Genomic DNA, 19298 nt, shown 5'->3' on the forward strand with positions numbered 1-19298 from the left:
ATTTAAAAGAACAGGTATGAATTTGTTCTTTTTGTATTAAATATGTGCTTCAGTATTAAATAAGTGGCTGCTGATGCAATGAGTTCCAATGATAACAGCAATAAAGGATTTTTCTAGAGAAAAAAGATTAATAGGATATACTGTAGTATTCTGTATTGATTACTGAATGGAAGTTGTGTACTAATTTTTAAATTTTTACTTTATAAACCATATGTAACTGTGATTTGTTTTCATAACTGGAATACAACCTACATGAATCCTAGATTTAGACTATTTTCCTTATATCTGAATTTAGCAACACCATAAAGCCACAAGGAATAATATATTTCTCCTAGTTCAATTTATTTGAAGATACTAATCAAAACTTAGAGGAAAGAGTGATAGAATACATCTGGTTCTTTCTGACCTTTGCAAAACTGGAGTGCCCTTTTCAAATGATTGCCCAGAAGACATTGCCAAATCACAAGCAGAAACCACGTCCAAACTATGTTCGCCTCCTACAGTAGCAAAATAAGATAGTTTTAATTATTGTAAATGTTCTTTCAAATATCGTAAATATTAGTGCTGCCAAATTTCTGGCACATGCCACTTAATATCACTGAAGTTATCATATGGATGGAGGACCTGGGTCAAATATCCAGAAGACTATTTCCAGAAGATTTTGTAAAGTGAGCAAGCAATTGGCTGTGTCATACGGACTGCTAATTATAAAGAGGACTGCAGACTTTGTGCTCCAGAATGTCTTCTGTACTTGCATGGTTAACAATGGGACATGATTATTTGAAAAGTGTTACTGCCATGTGAAATAAAATAAGTCCTAACAAAGAGTCACTAATCTGAAAAATTTACTGTTTCTCTTTCCACAATTGCTCTGCCACAGAGGTTTGGTGGAGATATATGTATAGTAGGGGGCATGTAGCTGGGCTGGAGCAATGGGAAAAGAATGCAAGGAGCATTTCCACCCTCAGACAATATATGTAAGGCAATATAAAGAAATACTTCCAAGCTTTTTAAACTTCCCATTAAGGTTACTTACAACCAGAATTTCCTATCATGTAGTGCAATAGGCTTCCAAACAATATTAATTCTTAATTTTCTGCTTCTCTTTACATATTTGAATTAAAACCATCATCAATCTAATATGTAAGGTACTGTTTAGCAATCCACATATAAAAATGTCCTCAATGAGATATACCACATGCTCCAGGTACAAATCTAATGTAAGCCACGTAGAGAGTACATGGCAAGGCTGGTACGAGGCAAGGCTGTCCTTTAAGTCCCCTATTATTTGATATTGCTTTGGAACCTTTAGCCATTGCTATTCATGACTCACCTAATATTTTTGGTATTACCCGCAGGGAAGGGATTTATAAGCTATCACTATATGCTGATGATTTGTTACTATACATCTCTGACCCTGAGAGATCTATTCCTGCTATTTTATCCTTCCTTGTTTAGTTTAGTAGCTTTTCTGGCTACAAATTGAATTTTAATAAGAGTGAATTATTCCCATTAAATATGCAAGTTCCAGTCTATAAGCATTTACCATTTAAAGTTGTCACAGATAACTTTACTTATTTAGGTATTAAAATCACTAAGAAACATAAGGATTTATTTAAAATTAACTTTTTACCTTTAATTGACCAAATCAAGCAACTAACTACTAGATGGTCCCCATTATCTTTGTCATTGGTTGGTCGAATTAATGCTATCAAGATGATAGTTTTACCCAAATTTTTACAACTATTTCAAGCATTACCAATTTTTATTCCTAAATCTTTTTTTTGACATTATTGACTCCAAAATATCCTCGTATGTGTGGCAGAATAAAAATCCTAGATTAAGTAAAAAATATTTACAGAAGCCTAAGTAGGAAGGTGGTTTGGCTTTGCCAAACCTAAGATTTTACTATTGTGCAGTTAACATTCGATATTTAATATTTTGGACACAAGAATCGGTCACATTACCAAGCCCACAATGGGTAAATTTGGAATGCAAATCTGTACAAGACTTTTCATTGTTTTCTATTTTAGGATCTTTGCTTCCTTTTGTTTTATCTAAATTGAATAAACAAATAATCCTATAGTTAAATATACATTACGAATATGGTTTCAATTTCGTAAATTTCTTGGCTTGAATAAGTTTATCTTATCAAGCCCTATTATATCTAACTTTTTTTTCAGCCCTCTCTTATGGACCAAGCCTTTGTGTTATGGAAAATAAAAGGTATAACATGTTTTTGTGATTTATTTTTAGATAATAGCTTTATGTCCTTTGAACAATTGTCCAATAAATATAACTTGCCTAAAACCCATTTTTTAGATACATACAAGTTAGAAATTTTTTGAATAATATGTTACAGTCCTTTCCAAATTTATGTCCAATGGATATTACAGAAAAAAACTCTAGCTCTGAACCCATGTCAGAAGGGTTTAGTAGCCATCATTTATGATTATGAAAATACAACCAGGGGTATCAGCAAAAATTAAGAAGGAATGGGAAAAAGAACTTGTGTCTTTTACCCACAGAGCAGTGGGAGAAAATTTTACAATTAGTTAACTCCTCTTCCATTTGCGCCAAACATGCCCTAATACAATTCAAGGTTGTCCATAGGGCTCATATGTCCAAGGACAAACTTGCTCAATTTTATTCACATGTTAATCCAATCTGCGACAGATGTCACTCTGAAGTTGCCTCATTGACTCACATGTTTTGGTCTTGCCCCTGTTTGCAAAATTACTGGAAAGATATCTTTGGTATTATTTCAACAGTTTTGAATATCAAATTGCAACCTCATCCAATTACTGCAATTTTCGGTTTACCAATGGTGGATAATAGTTTTTTATCCCCCTCAGCCCAAGGGATGATTGAATTTGTCACATTAATGGCTAGAAGATCTATCTTATTGAACTGGAAAGAAATTAATCCTCCAACTACATTTCAGTGGTTTTCCCAAACTATTTCCTGTTTGAGTTTAGAAAAAATCAGAAGTGTCATTTTTGATCCTTCAGTTAAATTTGAAGAAACTTGGATACCATTTATCCAACATTTTCATATGAGTTAAACTGACCTTTCCCATACCTTATTCTTATCATCTTTAATTATTTGGATAGAGGTGCGGAGTTATTGACACTACTGTGTATACTTGATATAATACAATAGCCCATGTCGGTTAGGCTAGTTGTTTTTTTTTGGGGGGGGTTCTTATTTTTCCATTTTTTGTAACCTACTATGAGTTTGGGAAACTATTATATGTGGATTATTAACTGTTTGTATTTGTAGTTTAACCTATTAATTATGTATTCTCAAGCTCTTTGTACTTGATGTTTTTCTTATTATGCTTATTTGAAAATTAATAAAAAGATTTAAAAAGAAAAGAGAGTACCAACAAAAGCAAAGTGTTGGAGGAACTCAGAAGAGCCAGCCACATCTCTTGAGGAAAAGTGATGGTTGGTGTTTCGAGTCAACAGCCTGCAACAAGGCTGCCACTGGCTGTTATGGTAATGAAGGTCACTATTTTTAAGAATTCATGGGAATTATGAGGTAGTCATCCTTATGTTGCAGGAGGCAGGTACCTGGGAAAAAAGGGAGTAGACAGGCAGTGTATAGTATCCCTATGGCCATTCCCCTCAATAATAAGGATACAGTTATGAGGAGGATGACCTACCAGGGTGAAGACGCAGTGACCTAATCTCTGGCTTTAAGTCTGTTTCTGTGACTCAGAAGGGAATGGTGGAGAAGACGACTGCAGAAGTGATAAGGGATTCTCTAATTAGATGAGCGGACAGCAGATTCTGTGGACGTGAAAGAGACACCTGGATGGTATGCTGCCTCACAAATGCCAGGGTCAGGGATGTCTCGAATCGGGTCCATAGCATTCTGAAGAGCAAGGATGAACAGCCTGAAGTCGTGGTACATATTGGTATCAATGACAGGTAGGAAAAGGGAGGAGGTCCTGGTGAGAATATAGGGAGTTAGGTAGAAAGCTGAAAAGCAGGACCTCCAAGAGGGTAATCTCTAGATTGCTGCCTGTACAAATAGCAGTGAGAGTATGAATAGGATGATTTGGCAAATGAATGTGTGGTTGAAGAATTGGTGCAGGGGGCAGGCTTTCAGATTGCTGAATCACTGAGATCTCTTCTGGGGAAGATATGACATGTACAAAAAGGGCAGGTTACACCTGAACCTGAGAGGGCAATATCCTTGTGGACAGGTTTGCTGAAGCTTTTGGGGAGGGTTTGAACTAATTTGGCAGGGGTATAGAAACAGAGCAATGGGGCTGTGGATGGGGCAGTTGATATACAACTAGATGTAATATGTAGTGAGACTGTGAGGAAGGACAGATGGATGATAGGGCAAAATTGGAGTCAGATGGATGAGTTAAAGTGTAACGGGGGCTAAAATTGAAAGAGGTGATGAATGCAGCACTGAAAATGTAATATTTGTACATATATAGTATATGAAATAAGGTACATGATATTGTAGCACAGTTAAATTGGCAGGAATGATGTTGTGGCTGAAAGAAGATCATAGTTGGAAGTTGAACATCCAAGGATACACATTGTATTGACAAGATAGGCAGGTAGAAAAAGGGGGTGGGTGGCTCTGTTGGTAAAATATGAAATCAAATCCTTAGAAAGATGTGACATAGGGTCAGAAGATGTAAAATCCCTGTGGGTAAAGTTAAGAAACTGCAAGGGTAAAAAGACCCTGATCGGAGTTACCTACAGGCTTTGGAACAATAGCCAGGATGTGCGATATAAGTTACAATGGGAGATCAAAAAGACATGTAAAAAGTGCAATGTTGCGAAAGTCATGGGGATTTCAGTACGCAAGTAGATTGGGAAAATCAGGTTAGCACTGTATCCCAAGTGTGGGAATTTGTAGAATACCTATGAAATGACTTTTTAGAGCAGCTTGTGGTTGAGCTCACCAAGAGAAAGACAATTCTGGATTGGGTATAGATTTGATTAGGGAGCTTAAGGATAAAACCCCTTAGAAGATAGTGATTGTAATATGATAGAATTCACACTTAAGTTTGAAAAGGAAAAGCTAGGGAGGATAAATCAGTATTACAGTGGACTAAATGGAATTATAGAGGCATGAGAGATGAGCTGGCTAAAGTTGATTGGAAGGGGACACTAGTAGGGATGATGGCAGAACAGATGGCTGGAGTTTCTAAAATCAATTTGGAAGACACAGCAAAGATACATCCCAAGGATGAAGAAGTATTTTAAAGGGAGGATGAGACAGCCATTTCTGACAAGGGAAGTAAAAAGCAGGATAAAAACAAAAGAGAGGGCATATAATATAGCAAAAATAGTGGGAAGGTAGAGGATTGGGAAGCTTTTAAAAACCAACAGAAGGTAACTAAAAAAGTCATAAAAGAGAAATGATGAAATATGAAGTTAAGCTAGCTGAAAATATAAAAGAGGATACAATAAGTTTTCAGATCTATAAAGAGTAAAAGATAGATGAGAGTGGATATCGTAACTCTGGAAAATGATGCTGGAAAGGTAGTAATGGGGGACAAAGAAATGGTAGACAAACAATAATTATTTGCATCTGCCTTGACTGTGGAACATTAGTGACTGTAAATGGAGTGAAGCTGTGAACATGAACTTCCAAAAAAACTGCACAATTAACTTCTAAGTTAAATTAAATTTATGAGATTAAAACGGTCAGTGTCAGAATATTAATAGGCTAGGTTAAGGTCTGGAAATCAGGATTGAGGCAAACAGCTAATTTCCAGATTGTAATGGAATTTACAAAGGTATCAACCTAGGGTCTCTCTTTGAAACAGTTTTTTTTACTATAGTTACCTGAAAATATTGCTTTCGAATCATTGAAAGCTACTCATGAGAAATGAATAAAGTAGAGGAGAAACTGATATTTAAAATGTCTCACAATAATCTTTCATTATGATGATACCTTTATTTGTCTTCAACAGTTCCCTCTCCAATTCAATTAAAGCTTGTTCATCTGCTTCTTTTTCAAAACTGGATTCATCTTCATCAACATCAATACTCGACACTGCAGAAATTTCATTTGCAGCTCTAGATAGTGGGTGAGTAGCAGTGGTCAGCTGGGAAATTTCATGCTGCTTATGCTTAACAAGGTATCTTCTTTCAATTTGTGGTGTCTCACACAATGAAACTGCTGCAGAGGATGACATAACTCTCTCAGGGCATCCCAGAGTTCCTAAAAGCAAGAAGAATATCAGGTAAATCATAGAAATACAAGAGAATGAAGATGCTAGAATCTGGAGAAACAGACAATTTGCTGGAGGAACTCAGTGGGTCAAGCAATATCTATGGGGAGAAAAGGAACTGTCAACATTTCAGACCAAAACCCTGCATCAAATAGCACACAGTTTTATACAACATCCTAAAAGAACAGAAACTATTTGTCCAGAATATGTTGCAGCATGCACTTGTCACTGAGATTGATGTTGTTATTATGCTTTGTCCTCTTTCTGTCTATACTTCTTGTCACTATTTTCTCCTAGGATAAAGCTCTTACTGTCTCTTCTAATTTGCCTATCCTGCTCTTAACCTACAAAAATTAGAACAATCCAAACCCTGATATCCAACACAGTGAGTGAATTAGATTCAACGTGTTTCTTTGTTTGCAATTTAAACAAGTCTAAAATCTTTAAGAATAACCATTAAAATTATTCACATATATCTTGTGAGACCAAACTTCTTTTTTCTCTAAGAGTGGGAATTTCTTTGTCACGGATGGTTATCCCATTTTGTCGAGAATCTCCTAATCTCGTGAATTATAACAACATTTCCCTGAGCTTGAGTCAACAAAATTTTGAAGAGGAAAAACAAAACAAAAGTGTGAAATCTGAAATAAAAACAAAAAATGCTGGGAATACTCTGCAGGTCAAGAGGCATCTGTGGATAGAGAAACAGGCTACAAATAAGCCTGAAATGTTCACTGTTTCTCTCTCCATCTTGCTACCTGACCTGTTGAGTACACCAGCAACTCTTTTATATTTCAAAATTCTAAAATCATTTGCTATTTGCACATGGGCAGCCTTGACATGGTACTTTTCTAACACTTCTTTGACATGATACTTCATTGGGATATATTGGGATATTATTTATATATAATATTGGGATATTATTTAGTTCCTCCCCAATGTGACACAACTATACAGTAATAAATATCTTAGTGGAGTCTTCATATCTTGATGAAGAAGGCTGTAAACATGCTAGTTTCCTCTATCCAACACCGAAGCAACAATCACTAGGTCATGAGTATTACAAATATTCACATAGAAGGACACCAAAGAACAAACTGCTTTTAGAATAAGTTGCAGCTGATCGCCAACTCTAAGAAAGTCAAAATCCTAACCCCTGTGACAAAAAGTGATGATAATTCATACAAAATATAACTTACTTCAAGTGTCATTTGGTGTCAGTAGATTGTTGAAAGATCAATAAACTAATCTTAATATAGTTAGGCAACACATTGCAGGGGAAATGCAGGTAGTCAGATGTGTCTTCTCTAAACTGAGATATTGAACTGAGGTTCTCCTTGCATGTTGAAAAGCAGGCATTTTCTCAGCATGGCAGTCAATACTCTTCTCTTAATTAATAATGCTGAGTGGTTGTCCCCAACCTTTCCACACAAACTGGCTGTCAAGTTTGCCTTCTTAAGAACATTAGCAGCACTTCAGCCATAATCTTGTGGTTACTAAATAAAAACTTGGAATATCAAAGGATTTAATCACAAGCTAAATAATTCAAATTCCCTACTTTCCTTAGCTATTTTTAATCTGTTGAGTTCAAAGGTTTCATGTATAAATTGTTATATTTGAAAGTAGAGTTTACAATTGTGTTTTTAAGATGGTGCCTGCTCTTTCGCTATCCTGTAAAGCTCTTCTGACATAATGAATTCTATTCTATTAAATTCAGTTGACCATATAAGTAATGCTAAAAAGCTAACCTTCCAGCCACAACATTACATTTAATTGATTATTAAACTGGTCATGAATTTGCCATCTTTTTTGAAATTGCTTAGAAATAGCAATGGACATCGTTCTATTCCTAGGTCATTTGGAGAACTGCAAAGCATAAATAACACTGAATCTACTCAATTATTTTACATACTTTGATAATGAATCTCAAGGAAATGTGCCCTAGGATCACATTTTCACCTGTTGTCATAGTGTACAATACACTTTAAAATACTCTATAAATCATGAGCAACCTGCTGTCTTTGTTCCATGCTTACTTAAACCTACTATGACTTATTATGTAATGGAATCAGAGTGCTTAAAAGGAACAAGTGGAATTCACTGCTGAATTGCCACAATTACTGATCCTGTTCCTCCAAGCTTCTCATTCTTTATAAAGCAGGCTCATACATCATTACATATATCCTATGAAAGGCAACCACCCCTACATCCAAGGAATCAAGTGCTGGCTGGCCTTTTGCCTGAAGCCTTCATCGGGTAATTTCCCATCTCTTAACTATTCTCCACCTCACAGTATTTTTTCCGTTAGATGTTTTATGAAAGCAAAATATGCATCTGTAGATCTGAAAATAGTCAGCATAGTTAAATGGCATACTTGGAAAATGAAATTGTTAACATTATCCAAATATGATGAAATGTTAGGAGATGCCACATTTTTTAAGAGTGTCAGGAAAAGGAAAGAAGGGTGGAAGGGAGAGGAGAGCTTGTGATGAAATGAAAGATAATGCCAAGCAAAAAGAGACATAAAGAAACAAATTTAATTGAAGAAGAGGTAATAATGATGAAAGCAGCATATATGTACATATTTCATTGAAAGTTGCAGGCAGATAGAAAAATTGTTAAAATACAAATGAAATTCTGGGCCTTATAAACAGAGGCACAAAGTATAAGAACAAGGAAGTCATGGTGATCTTTTGTGCAACACTGCATCAAACTCATCTGCACACATATCTGGATGCAACATCTTAGGAAAGATATAAAGATTTCAGAGAAGGTGATGAAGAGATTACTCAAGGGACAAGGAACTTTAGTTTTATGGGCAGACTGCAAGAGCTAGGATTGTTCTGATTTAAATAGAGGAAGTGTAAGGGAATTGATAGAAATATTGAAAATAATGATGAATGTAGACAGAATAAACAGTGGTAGGTGAAGCGAAGTTACTATAAGGAAAAGCATCTCATGCAAATAGTTAAGCTTTGTAATGCTCTGATGGGACTAATAGTGCAGGAGTAAGGTGAGATGGTAGAGGCATGAGAGTAGTTTAAGGTAGTGTCAACCTAGGACAAAAGGTAAATGAGGAATATCAAAAAGTCAAGCATGGAGCCTTGGGCATGCTCAAGGTAAATTTCATAAGAGGTGGTTAAATGCAGAATGGAGAGGGTACATTGCTGGGGGTTTTCTGTTTCAGAACAAGCAAGAGGACAATCTCATTACACTTGTGGCATAGAGATGAACCTGATGGGAGAAGACACACAGTAGGTTGAAAGTAATAGAATATTAGAAATTTCTCCTGATATTGGTGATAGTGCAGGCTTGGTGATATCAATGAGATTGAATCTCTGATTTGTTTCTAACAGTGGCTCAGAACTGAGTAATGAGTAACTTCAGATTTGTGTCTTAAAATATAAAATGGTGAAATTTGGGAAAAAAAAGGAGTCAATAAAAAAGAGAAAAGAGCTTTGACCAGTGGCCAATCCAGACATCAACAGTTTTGACAGGAGTGGTCTTCAATTAGGTCCACTACTCAAGGATAAAAGGCAGCAGTGGATCACTACAGTGAAAAAGAGCTTTGACTAGCGGCCAACCCGGACATCGGCCAATCTGGACATCAGCCAATCCAAACATCAACAGTTTTGACAGGAGCGATCTTTAATGAGGTCCACTGCCTGAGTAGCGGGTTGCTACAGCGAAAAAGAGCTTTGACCAGAGACCAACTGGCATTTGGGATTCATTAGTAAGAGCAAATTGAAGGAAGGTAATGGCAAGAGCAGCAGCCATCATCGTCTGAGTGGACATAGTCAGAGTGGTGATCTTGAGGCTTTAGCTCTTCAAGGTTTCAGCAAAGAGAATCTTCACTCAGAAAAAGCATAGGAGAGAAAAGCTCAAGTTTTTTCCTTCTCTTAAGAAGGAAAAAAGCTGCATAACACTAAGGGGCAGAAAACACTGGTGGGAGTTGTGTACAGGCCACCTAACAGTAGTAGTGAAGTTGGGGATGGCATTAAACAGGAAATTAGAAATGCGTGCAATAAAGGAACAGTAGTTATAATGGGTGACTTCAATCTACATATAGATTGGGTGAACCAAATTGGTAAGGGTGCTGAGGAAGAGGATTTCTTGGAATGTATACGGGATGGTTTTCTGAACCAACATGTCAAGGAACCAACTGGAGAGCAGACCATTCTAGATTGGGTATTGAGCAATGAGGAAGGGTTAGTTAGCAATCTTGTCGTGCGAGTCCCCTTGGGTAAGAGTGACTACAATATGGTGGAATTCTTCATTAAGATGGAGAGCGACATAGTTAATTCAGAAACAAAGGTTCTGAACTTAAAGAAGGGTAACTTTGAAGGTATGAGATGTGAATTAGCTAAGATAGACTGGCAAATGATACAAAGGATTAACGGTGGATATGCAATGGCAAGCATTTAAAGATCACATGGATGAACTACAATGAGTGTTCATCCCAGTTTGGCAAAAGAATAAACCAGGGAAGGTAGTGCACCCATGACTGATGAGGGAAATTATAGGGATAGTATCGATTCCAAGGAAGAAACATACAAATTAGCCAGAAAAAGCGGCACAACTGAGGACCGGGAGAAATTCAGAGTCCAGCAGAGGAGGACAACGGGCTTAATTAGGAAAGGGAAAAAAGATTATGAGAGGAAGCTGGAAGGAAACATAAAAACTGACTGTAAAAGCTTTTATAGATATGTGAAAAGAAAAAGATTGGTTAAGACAAGTGTAGGTCCCTTATAGTCAGAAACAGGTGAATTGATCATGGGGAACAAGGACATGGCAGACCAATTGAATAACTACTTTGGTTCTGTCTTCACTAAGGAGGACATAAATAATCTTCTGGAAATAGTAGGGGACCGAGGGTCTAGTGAGATGGAGGAACTGAGGGAAATACATGTTAGCAGGGAAGTGGTGTTAGGTAAATTGAAGGGATTAAAGGCAGATAAATCCTCAGGGCCAGATGGTCTGCATCCCAGAGTGCTTAAGGAAGTAGCCCAAGAAATAGTGGATGCATTAGTGATAATTTTTCAAAACTCCTTAGATTCTGGATTAGTTCCTGAGGATTGGAGGGTGGCTAATGTAACCCCACTTTTTAAAAAAGGAGGGAGAGAGAAACAGGGGAATTATAGACCGGTTAGCCTGACATCGATGGTGGAAAAAATGCTAGAGTTGATTATCAAAGATGAGATAACAGCACATTTGGAAAAAGGTGAAATCATCGGACAAAGTCAGCATGGATTTGTGAAAGGAAAATCATGTCTGACAAATCTTATAGAATTTTTTGAGGATGTAACTAGTAGAGTGGATAGGGGAGAACCAGTAGATGTGGTACATTTGGATTTTCAAAAGGCTTTTGACAAGGTCCCACACAGGAGATTAGTGTGCAAACTTAAAGCACATGGTATTGGGGGTATGGTATTGATGTGGATAGAGAATTGGTTGACAAACAGGAAGCAAAGAGTGGGAATAAATGGGACCTTTTCCAGATTGGCAGGCAGTGACTAGTGGGGTACCGCAAGGCTCAGTGCTGGGACCCCAGTTGTTTACAATATATATTAATGATTTAGACGAGGGAATTAAATGCAGCATCTCCAAGTTTGCGGATGACACGAAGCTGGGCGGCGGTGTTAGCTGTGAGGAGGATGCTAAGAGGATGCAGGGTGACTTGGATAGGTTAGGTGAGTGGGCAAATTCATGGCAGATGCAATTTAATGTGGATAAATGTGAGTTTATCCACTTTGGTTGCAAGAACAGGAAAACAGATTATTATCTGAATGGTGGCCGATTAGGAAAAGGGGAGGTACAGCGAGACCTGGGTGTCAATGTACACCAGTCTTTGAAAGTGGGCATGCAGGTACAGCAGGTGGTGAAAAAGGCAAATGGTACATTGGCAATCGTAGCAAGAGGATTCGAGTACAGGAGCAGGGAGGATCTACTGCTGTTGTGCAAGGCCTTGGTGAGACACAGTTGGAGTATTGTGTGCAGTTTTGGTCCCCTAATCTGAGGAAAGACATTCTTGTCATAGAGGGAGTACAAAGAAGGTTCACCAGATTGATTCCTGGGATGACAGGACTTTCATATGAAGAAAGATTGGATTGACTAGGCTTATACTCGCTGGTATTTAGAAGATTGAGGAGGGATCTTACTGAAATGTATAAAATTCTAAAGGGATTGGACAGGCTAGATGCAGGAAGATTGTTTCCGATGTTGGGGAAGTCCAGAACGAGGGGTCACAGTTTAAGGATAAAGGGGAAGCCTTTTAGGACCGAGATGAGGAAAAACTACTTCACATAGAGAGTGGTGAATCTGTGGAATTCTCTGCCACAGAAAACAGTTGAGGCCAGTTCATTGGCTATATTTAAGAGGGAGTTAGATATGGCCCTTGTGGCTAAAGGGATCAGGGGGTATGGAGAGAAAGGAAGTACAGGGTTCTGAGTTGGATGATCAGCCATGATCATACAGAATGGTGGTGCAGGCTCAAAGGGCCGAATGGCCTACTCCTGCACCTATTTTCTATGTTTCTATGTTTCTTTATATCTGCTTAGCTAGGGCAGTAGAGATGCCAGGCAGAATTGCGAAATGCTCCTCATGCGGGATCTGGGACCTCTAGTGTCTCTGATGACTACAACTGCAAGAAGTGTATCCAGCTGCAGCTTCTAATAAACTGTGCTAAGAAGTTGAAGGTGGAACTGGATGAACTCCAAATCATTCAGGAGGCTGTGGGGATGATAGATTGGACATACAGAGAAGTAGTAACACCCAAGATGCAAGACATGGAAACTGGGTGACAGTTAGGAAGGGCAAAGGGGCGAAGGAGCCATTGCAGAGTAGCCTGGTGGCCATCCTCCTCAATGACAGGTATATCCCTGTGGATACTGTTGGGGAGGATGACCTAACAGAAAGTCACCATGGTTGGGTCTCTGGCACTGAGTCTGCCGCTGTGACTCAGAGGGAAGAGGGGAGAAGAGGCATGCTGTGGTGATAGGGGATTTGTTAGTTAGGGGAATGGTCAAGAGGTTCTGTGCACAAGAACGAGATTCCCAGATGGTATGTTGCCTCAAGGATACCAGTGTCTGGAAAATCTTGGATCACATCCACAGCATTCTTAAGTGGAAGGGTGAACAGCCAGAAGTCGTGGTCCATGTAGGTACCAATAATGCGGGTAGGAAGGATGATGAGGTTCTGCATAGGGAGTGCTTGGAGTTAGGTGCTAACTTAAAGGGCAGGACCTCCAGGGTTGTGATCTCAGGATTGCTACCCATGCCACGTGTTAGTGGGACTAGAATTAGGAAGATTATATAGTTTAATACATGGCTGAGGAGTGAGTGCAGGAGGGAGGGCTTCAGAATTTTGGATCATTGGGCTCTCTTCCAGGGAAAGTGGGAACTGTACAGAAGGGACAGTTTGCACCTAAACTGTAGGGGGACTAATATCCTACTGGGAAAGTTTGTTAATGCTGCATGGTGGGCTTTAAACAAGAGTTGCAGGGGGATAGAACCAGAGTACCAGAACAGTTAGTGGAGAGGTTGTGGAGGCAAATGTTGGAAAGACCTCAGACAAAGTTAGGAAGCAAAAGGTTGAGCATGGTGCGACTAGAGTCCTGATCTGCATATTTTTTAATGCAAGAAGTATCATAGGAAAGGCAGATAATAGTGCTGAAGATGAGGTAGTTGGTTTACTAACAAAGGCAATGTGTAGTGAGGAGAGGCTGTTGATTGGGCAAAATTGTAGTCACCAGGATGAGTTGTAATGCAAAAAGAGGACAAAATCAAAAAGGGTGAATACAGGACTGGAGGTATTGTATTTGAATGCACCCACTATACGGAACAATGTAAATGAATTTGCAATATAGTTGCAAATTGGCAGGTATGATGTTGCAGGCATCACTGAGTCATGACTGAAAGTTTATAGTTGGGAAATTAATGTCCAAGAATACACATTGTATCGAAAGGACAGGCAGGAAGACAGAGGGGCTCATGTTGCTCTGTTGGTAAAAAAATAAAGTCAAGTCGTTAGAAAGAGGTGACAAAGAGTTGGAAGGTAATAAATCATTCTGGATAGAGCAAAGGAACTTTAAGAGTAAAAAGACCCTGATAGGAGTTGTGTTATAGACCCCAAAGCTTAGGGACTATGTGGCCCACAATTTACAGCATGAGATAGAAAATGTATTCTAAAAAGGCAATGTTACAATAGTCATGGGGGACTTCAATATGCAGGTAAATTGGGAAAATCAGGTTGGTGCTGGATTCCAGGAGGGGGAATTTCTAGAGTGCCTTTGTGATGGCTTTTTAGAGCAGCTCACGGATGAACCCACTAGGAGATTGTTTTGGATTGGGTGTTGTACAATGAACCGGAATTGATTAGAGAGCTTAAGGTAAAAGAACCCTTAGGGGCAGTGATCATGATTGAATTCACCTTGAAATTTGAGAAGGAGAAGCTAAAGTCAGATGTAACAGTATTATAGAGGAGTAAAGGAAATTATAGAGACTTGAGAGAGGAGCAGGCTAGAATTGATTGGAAAAGAACACTGGCAGGGATGACGGCAGAGCAGCAATGACTGGAATTTCTGGAAGAAATTCAGAAGGCAAAAGATACCTGTATATACATCCCAAAGAGGAAGAAGTATTCTGAAAGAAAGATGACACCACTGTGGCTAACAAGTAAAAGACAACATAAAAGCCAAAGAGAAGACATACAATAGAGCAAAAATTAGTGGGAAGTTAGAGGTTTGGGAAGCTTTTAAAAAAAAACTAACAGAAGGCAACTAAAAAAGTCATTAAAAAGGTAATGATGAAATATGAAAGTAGGCTAGCCAATAATATGAAAGAGGACACCAAAAGTTTCTTCAGATACATAAAGTGTGAAAGAGAGGCGAGAGCGGATATCGGACTACTGGAAATGATGCTGGAGAAGTAGTAATGGGGACAATGAAATGACGGATGAACTGAATAAGTATTTTACATTAATCTTCACAGTGGAAGACACTAGCAGTGTGGTGGAAGTTCCAAATGTCAGGGGTAATGAAGAGTGTGAAGTTACCATAACTAGGGAGAAGGTTCTTGGGAAGCTGAAAGGTCTGAAGGTAGATACGTAGACCTAGAGTTCTGAAAGAGGTGGCTGAAGAGATAGTGGAGGCATAATCTTTTAAGTATCACTAGATTTTGAAATGGTTCTGGAAGACTGCAAAGTTGTCACTCCACTCTTCAAGGAAGGAGAGAGCCTGAAGAAATGAAACAATAGGCCTGTTAGACTGACATCAGTGGTTAGGAAGGCATTGGAATCGATTACTGAGGATGAGGTCTCAGGGCACTTGAACGCACATGATAAAATAGGCCATAGTCAGCATGGTTTCTTCAAGGGAAAATCTTGCATGACAAATCTATTGGAATTCTTTAGAGAAGAAACAAGCAGGATAGACAAAGGAGAACCAGTTAATGTTGTGTCCTTGAAATTTCAGAAGGCCTTTGACAAGGTGCCACACATGAGGCTGCTTAACAAGGTACAAGTATTATAGGAAACAATTCTAGCATGGATAAAGCTGTGGGTGATTGGTAGGAGGCAAAGATTGGGAACAAAAGGCGCCTTTTCTGACTGGCTACTGGTGACTAATGATGTTCCACAGGGGCTTGTGTTGGGACAGATTTTTTTTACTTCATATGTCAATGATTTGGATAATGGAATTGATGGCTTTGTTGAAAGTTTTCAGACAATATGAAAATAGGTGGAGGAGCAGGTAGTTTTGAGGATGTAGAAAAGCTACAGAAGCACTTAGACTGACTAGAAGGATGGGCAAACAAATGACAGATGGAATACAGTATTCAGAAGAGTATGGTCATGCACTTTGGTAGAAAAAATAAAAGCATTGACTATTTTCCAGGATTGAAAGGCTTGTCATATAAAGAGCATTTGATGACTCTGGGCCTGTATTCATTAGAATTTATTAGAATGAGGGGTTACCTCATTGAAACCTATCAAATGGTGCAAAGCCACAATATAGTGGATGTGGAGAGGATGTTTCCTATGTTGGGAGAGGATGCAGCCTCAGAATAGAGGGATGCCCTTTGAGAACGAGAGTTTCTTTAGCCAGAGAGAAGTGAATCTGTGGAATTTGTTGCGACAGGCAGCTGTGGAGGTCAACTCTTTATGTACATTTAAGGCAAAGGTTGATAGATTCTTGATTAGTCAGAACATGAAGGAATACGGGGATAAGACAGGGGATTGGGACTCAGAGGGAAACTGGATCAGCCATGATGAAATGACAGACTCGATGGTTCAAATGACCTAAATCTGCTCCTATATCTAATGGTCTAATAAAACTAATATTGAAAGGTTCAGTGCTCAAAGAGACAACATCAGCAAGAACTAACTGAAAAATGTTAAATGTTGGGGGAAATGAATGCGAGAGGACTGCTTGTGGTAAAATTGAGTTTGGTAAGACTTTCATGGAGAAGGTTAAGTATAAAATTCCTGAACACCCTAGGATGGAGATCTTGTAATAGGATCAAACCCAGGAATACACTGGAGACCAAAGAAGATAGCAGATGCTGGAATGTGGAGCATGATTCTACCTGACCTGTTGAGTTCCTTTAGCAGCTTGTGTTCTTTTAGCCCCAGGAATATACTGCACTATTTCAGGACTAGTACATGGGGTAGTATGGTAGCGTAGTGGTTAGCATAATGCTTTGCAGTACAGGCGACCCAGGTTCAATTCCTGCCACTGCCTGTAGGGAGTACATTCTCCCCGTGACTGCATGGGCATCCTCCGGGTGCTCCAGTATCCTCCCGCTGTCCAAAGAACTACTGGTGGTAAGTTAATTGGTCTTTATAAATTGTCCCATTATGAGACCACGATTAAATCGGGGTTGCTGGGTGGTGTCACGTGAAGGGCCGGAAAGGACTACTCTCTACTATATCCCAATAAGTAAATAGATACTTGGCCAAATAAATTACTCAATCATAAAATAATAATATGTAAGAAAATCTTACTGTTGGAGCACAAACAACTTACGTGAAGTTGATTTTGATAACGTCATCCATGCTGTGTTATTTTTTGAAGAACCAGATCTTCCAAAACTGCTTGGAGGTCTACACTGAATATCATCAATTACATCATGAACAATGGAGTCATCAGCATATTCACAAAGGCTACTGTCCGGTCTCCAGTTTCCATCTTCTAGGGAAGGAGACAAAGATGAATAGCTCTTCATTTTGGCAGCTGCAACAACTGATATTAACTTTAGGCAGAAGATTAGTGATATGAATTAGCTCCCATTGGACTCTGCTTTTTTCATTAACATCAATATGCATAATAATTGGCTTTTTCACAACCAAACGGAATATTAGAATCAGCCACATGGTACCTAAAATATTCATTAGGAGATCAAAATGAAGTGAAATTCCATTTAAAATAGCCTGCTAAAAATGATGAAGAATTATGACTCTAACCCAAATGTACAAAAAATCTTGAAATCAGAATAGTAAAAGTGTGAAGACCCTGCAGTCAGGTAGCAACTGTAGTGTGAAGAACAAAGTTCAGCTTCTGGTGCAGTGACTCTTCCAGGGGATGGAAAAGACTCCAAGGTGATCAAGGAGATCCTGGCTAATGATGTAGATCTTTAATAATTACATTGCAATTTTTTTCTTGTTGATAAGTGTAAATTACATGTTAAAAACCTTGTACTTTAATTTGTGATTAATCACAAACATTACACGAATATTATTCCACAAAAGTAGCCATTGGCTAAGCTTTATTTAAAGCAGTAACATAGTCTCACCATTTCTTAACAGGCACATGCATGATCAAACATGTGTCCCTTGAATATGGATTTCATCTAACATATGTTTAACACTCTGAATTCTGCAACCACAAGACTGGAGTATTAAATATGGTAAGTTAAAATGTAGCTATTTCTCTGCTACAAATGTTGCACAAAACTTGCATAAAACTCATTCTCTCCTGATGTCAACTACATAAAACAAATTATATATCTTACACATGCTTACACACCTTGACCACATGCTGAACTGAAGTAAAGAGTTAATTACCATGCTTACAAATGTATTTTGGGGCCTGAAAATTTTTCACTGAAAAGTTTCACTCTTTTCTTTGCAAGTCCCTTCCATTGCATATAAAGCACTTGTTAAAGTTCCAAGTTAAATAGTTACCAGTTTTTATGACTACATCTCAAAGAACATTTTAAGACACTTGATTTCATTCAGCAAAACAGTGTGCTTGCTCTATGGTCAGCACATACCTCGGTTAAAATGCTCAGAACATGCATCAATGAGTTCTGCTGCTCCAAAGATAATTAAAAGGTTAAATTCACCGAGGACAAAGGAACACATCTGTGTGCTAGCCAAGTCCACCACCATTAGCATTCACAGCTGTCCCCCATTGAAGCAAAGGCTGCAGTATATGCAATGTACCAATGGTATGTCAGCAATTCATCAACATTTTTATAACAGCACACAGAAAAGCCTCAAGTCAATTGTATATTCTAAACAGCTACAAAGTGGGTTCCAAATCATATATCATTTTGACTTGGATAATTCTTGCTGACTCAATATAGTTCCTTATTTACAACACAAGCAGCGAAAACTCACCTAATACCTTAAGGTATTTCTTCAGCAGAAACATTATTGTGGTTTAGCAACACAGTTCTTCACCACTTTCAACAAATGCAGCCATTAACCTCTCAAAATATATCACATGTAACCAGTGACTGTAAGTAGAGAATCTCAAAACCTTATTATAAAGTAGGTTCCAAATTAAAAGTTCAAGTTTATTATTATTAAATTGTATACATATGTCACCATATACGATTCATTTCTTGCGTGCATTCACAGCAAATACAAGAAACACAATAGAATCAATAGAAGGCCGCACGCAACAGGATGGGCAAACAACCAACATGCAACAGACAACAAACTATGCAAATAAAAAGAAGAAAGAATAAATAATAATAATCAGAGTATGAAAGCACGTAAAGAATAAATAATAGATTTTGTAATTCTAAATCAAGCCCAGTGAAAAAGCAGAAATCTTTCATGTTGTTATATCGACCATGAAAAAGCA

General features: G+C 38.2%; 1 protein-coding gene across 1 annotated transcript in view; it reads right to left on the reverse strand.

The window, feature by feature from the left end:
- The window catches only part of zbbx (zinc finger, B-box domain containing), a 140295-nt gene that overhangs the window by 2523 nt on the left and 118474 nt on the right, over positions 1-19298 (reverse strand). The window contains exons 17-19 of the mRNA XM_073041022.1: positions 17232-17396; positions 5932-6201; positions 407-497 (exon numbers count right to left, since the gene is read on the reverse strand). Coding sequence (XP_072897123.1) covers positions 407-497; positions 5932-6201; positions 17232-17396 — 526 coding nt within the window. The remainder of the gene's footprint in view (positions 1-406; positions 498-5931; positions 6202-17231; positions 17397-19298) is intronic.

Source organism: Hemitrygon akajei, chromosome 3 (assembly GCF_048418815.1).
Source record: "Hemitrygon akajei chromosome 3, sHemAka1.3, whole genome shotgun sequence".
NCBI lineage: Eukaryota > Metazoa > Chordata > Chondrichthyes > Myliobatiformes > Dasyatidae > Hemitrygon > Hemitrygon akajei.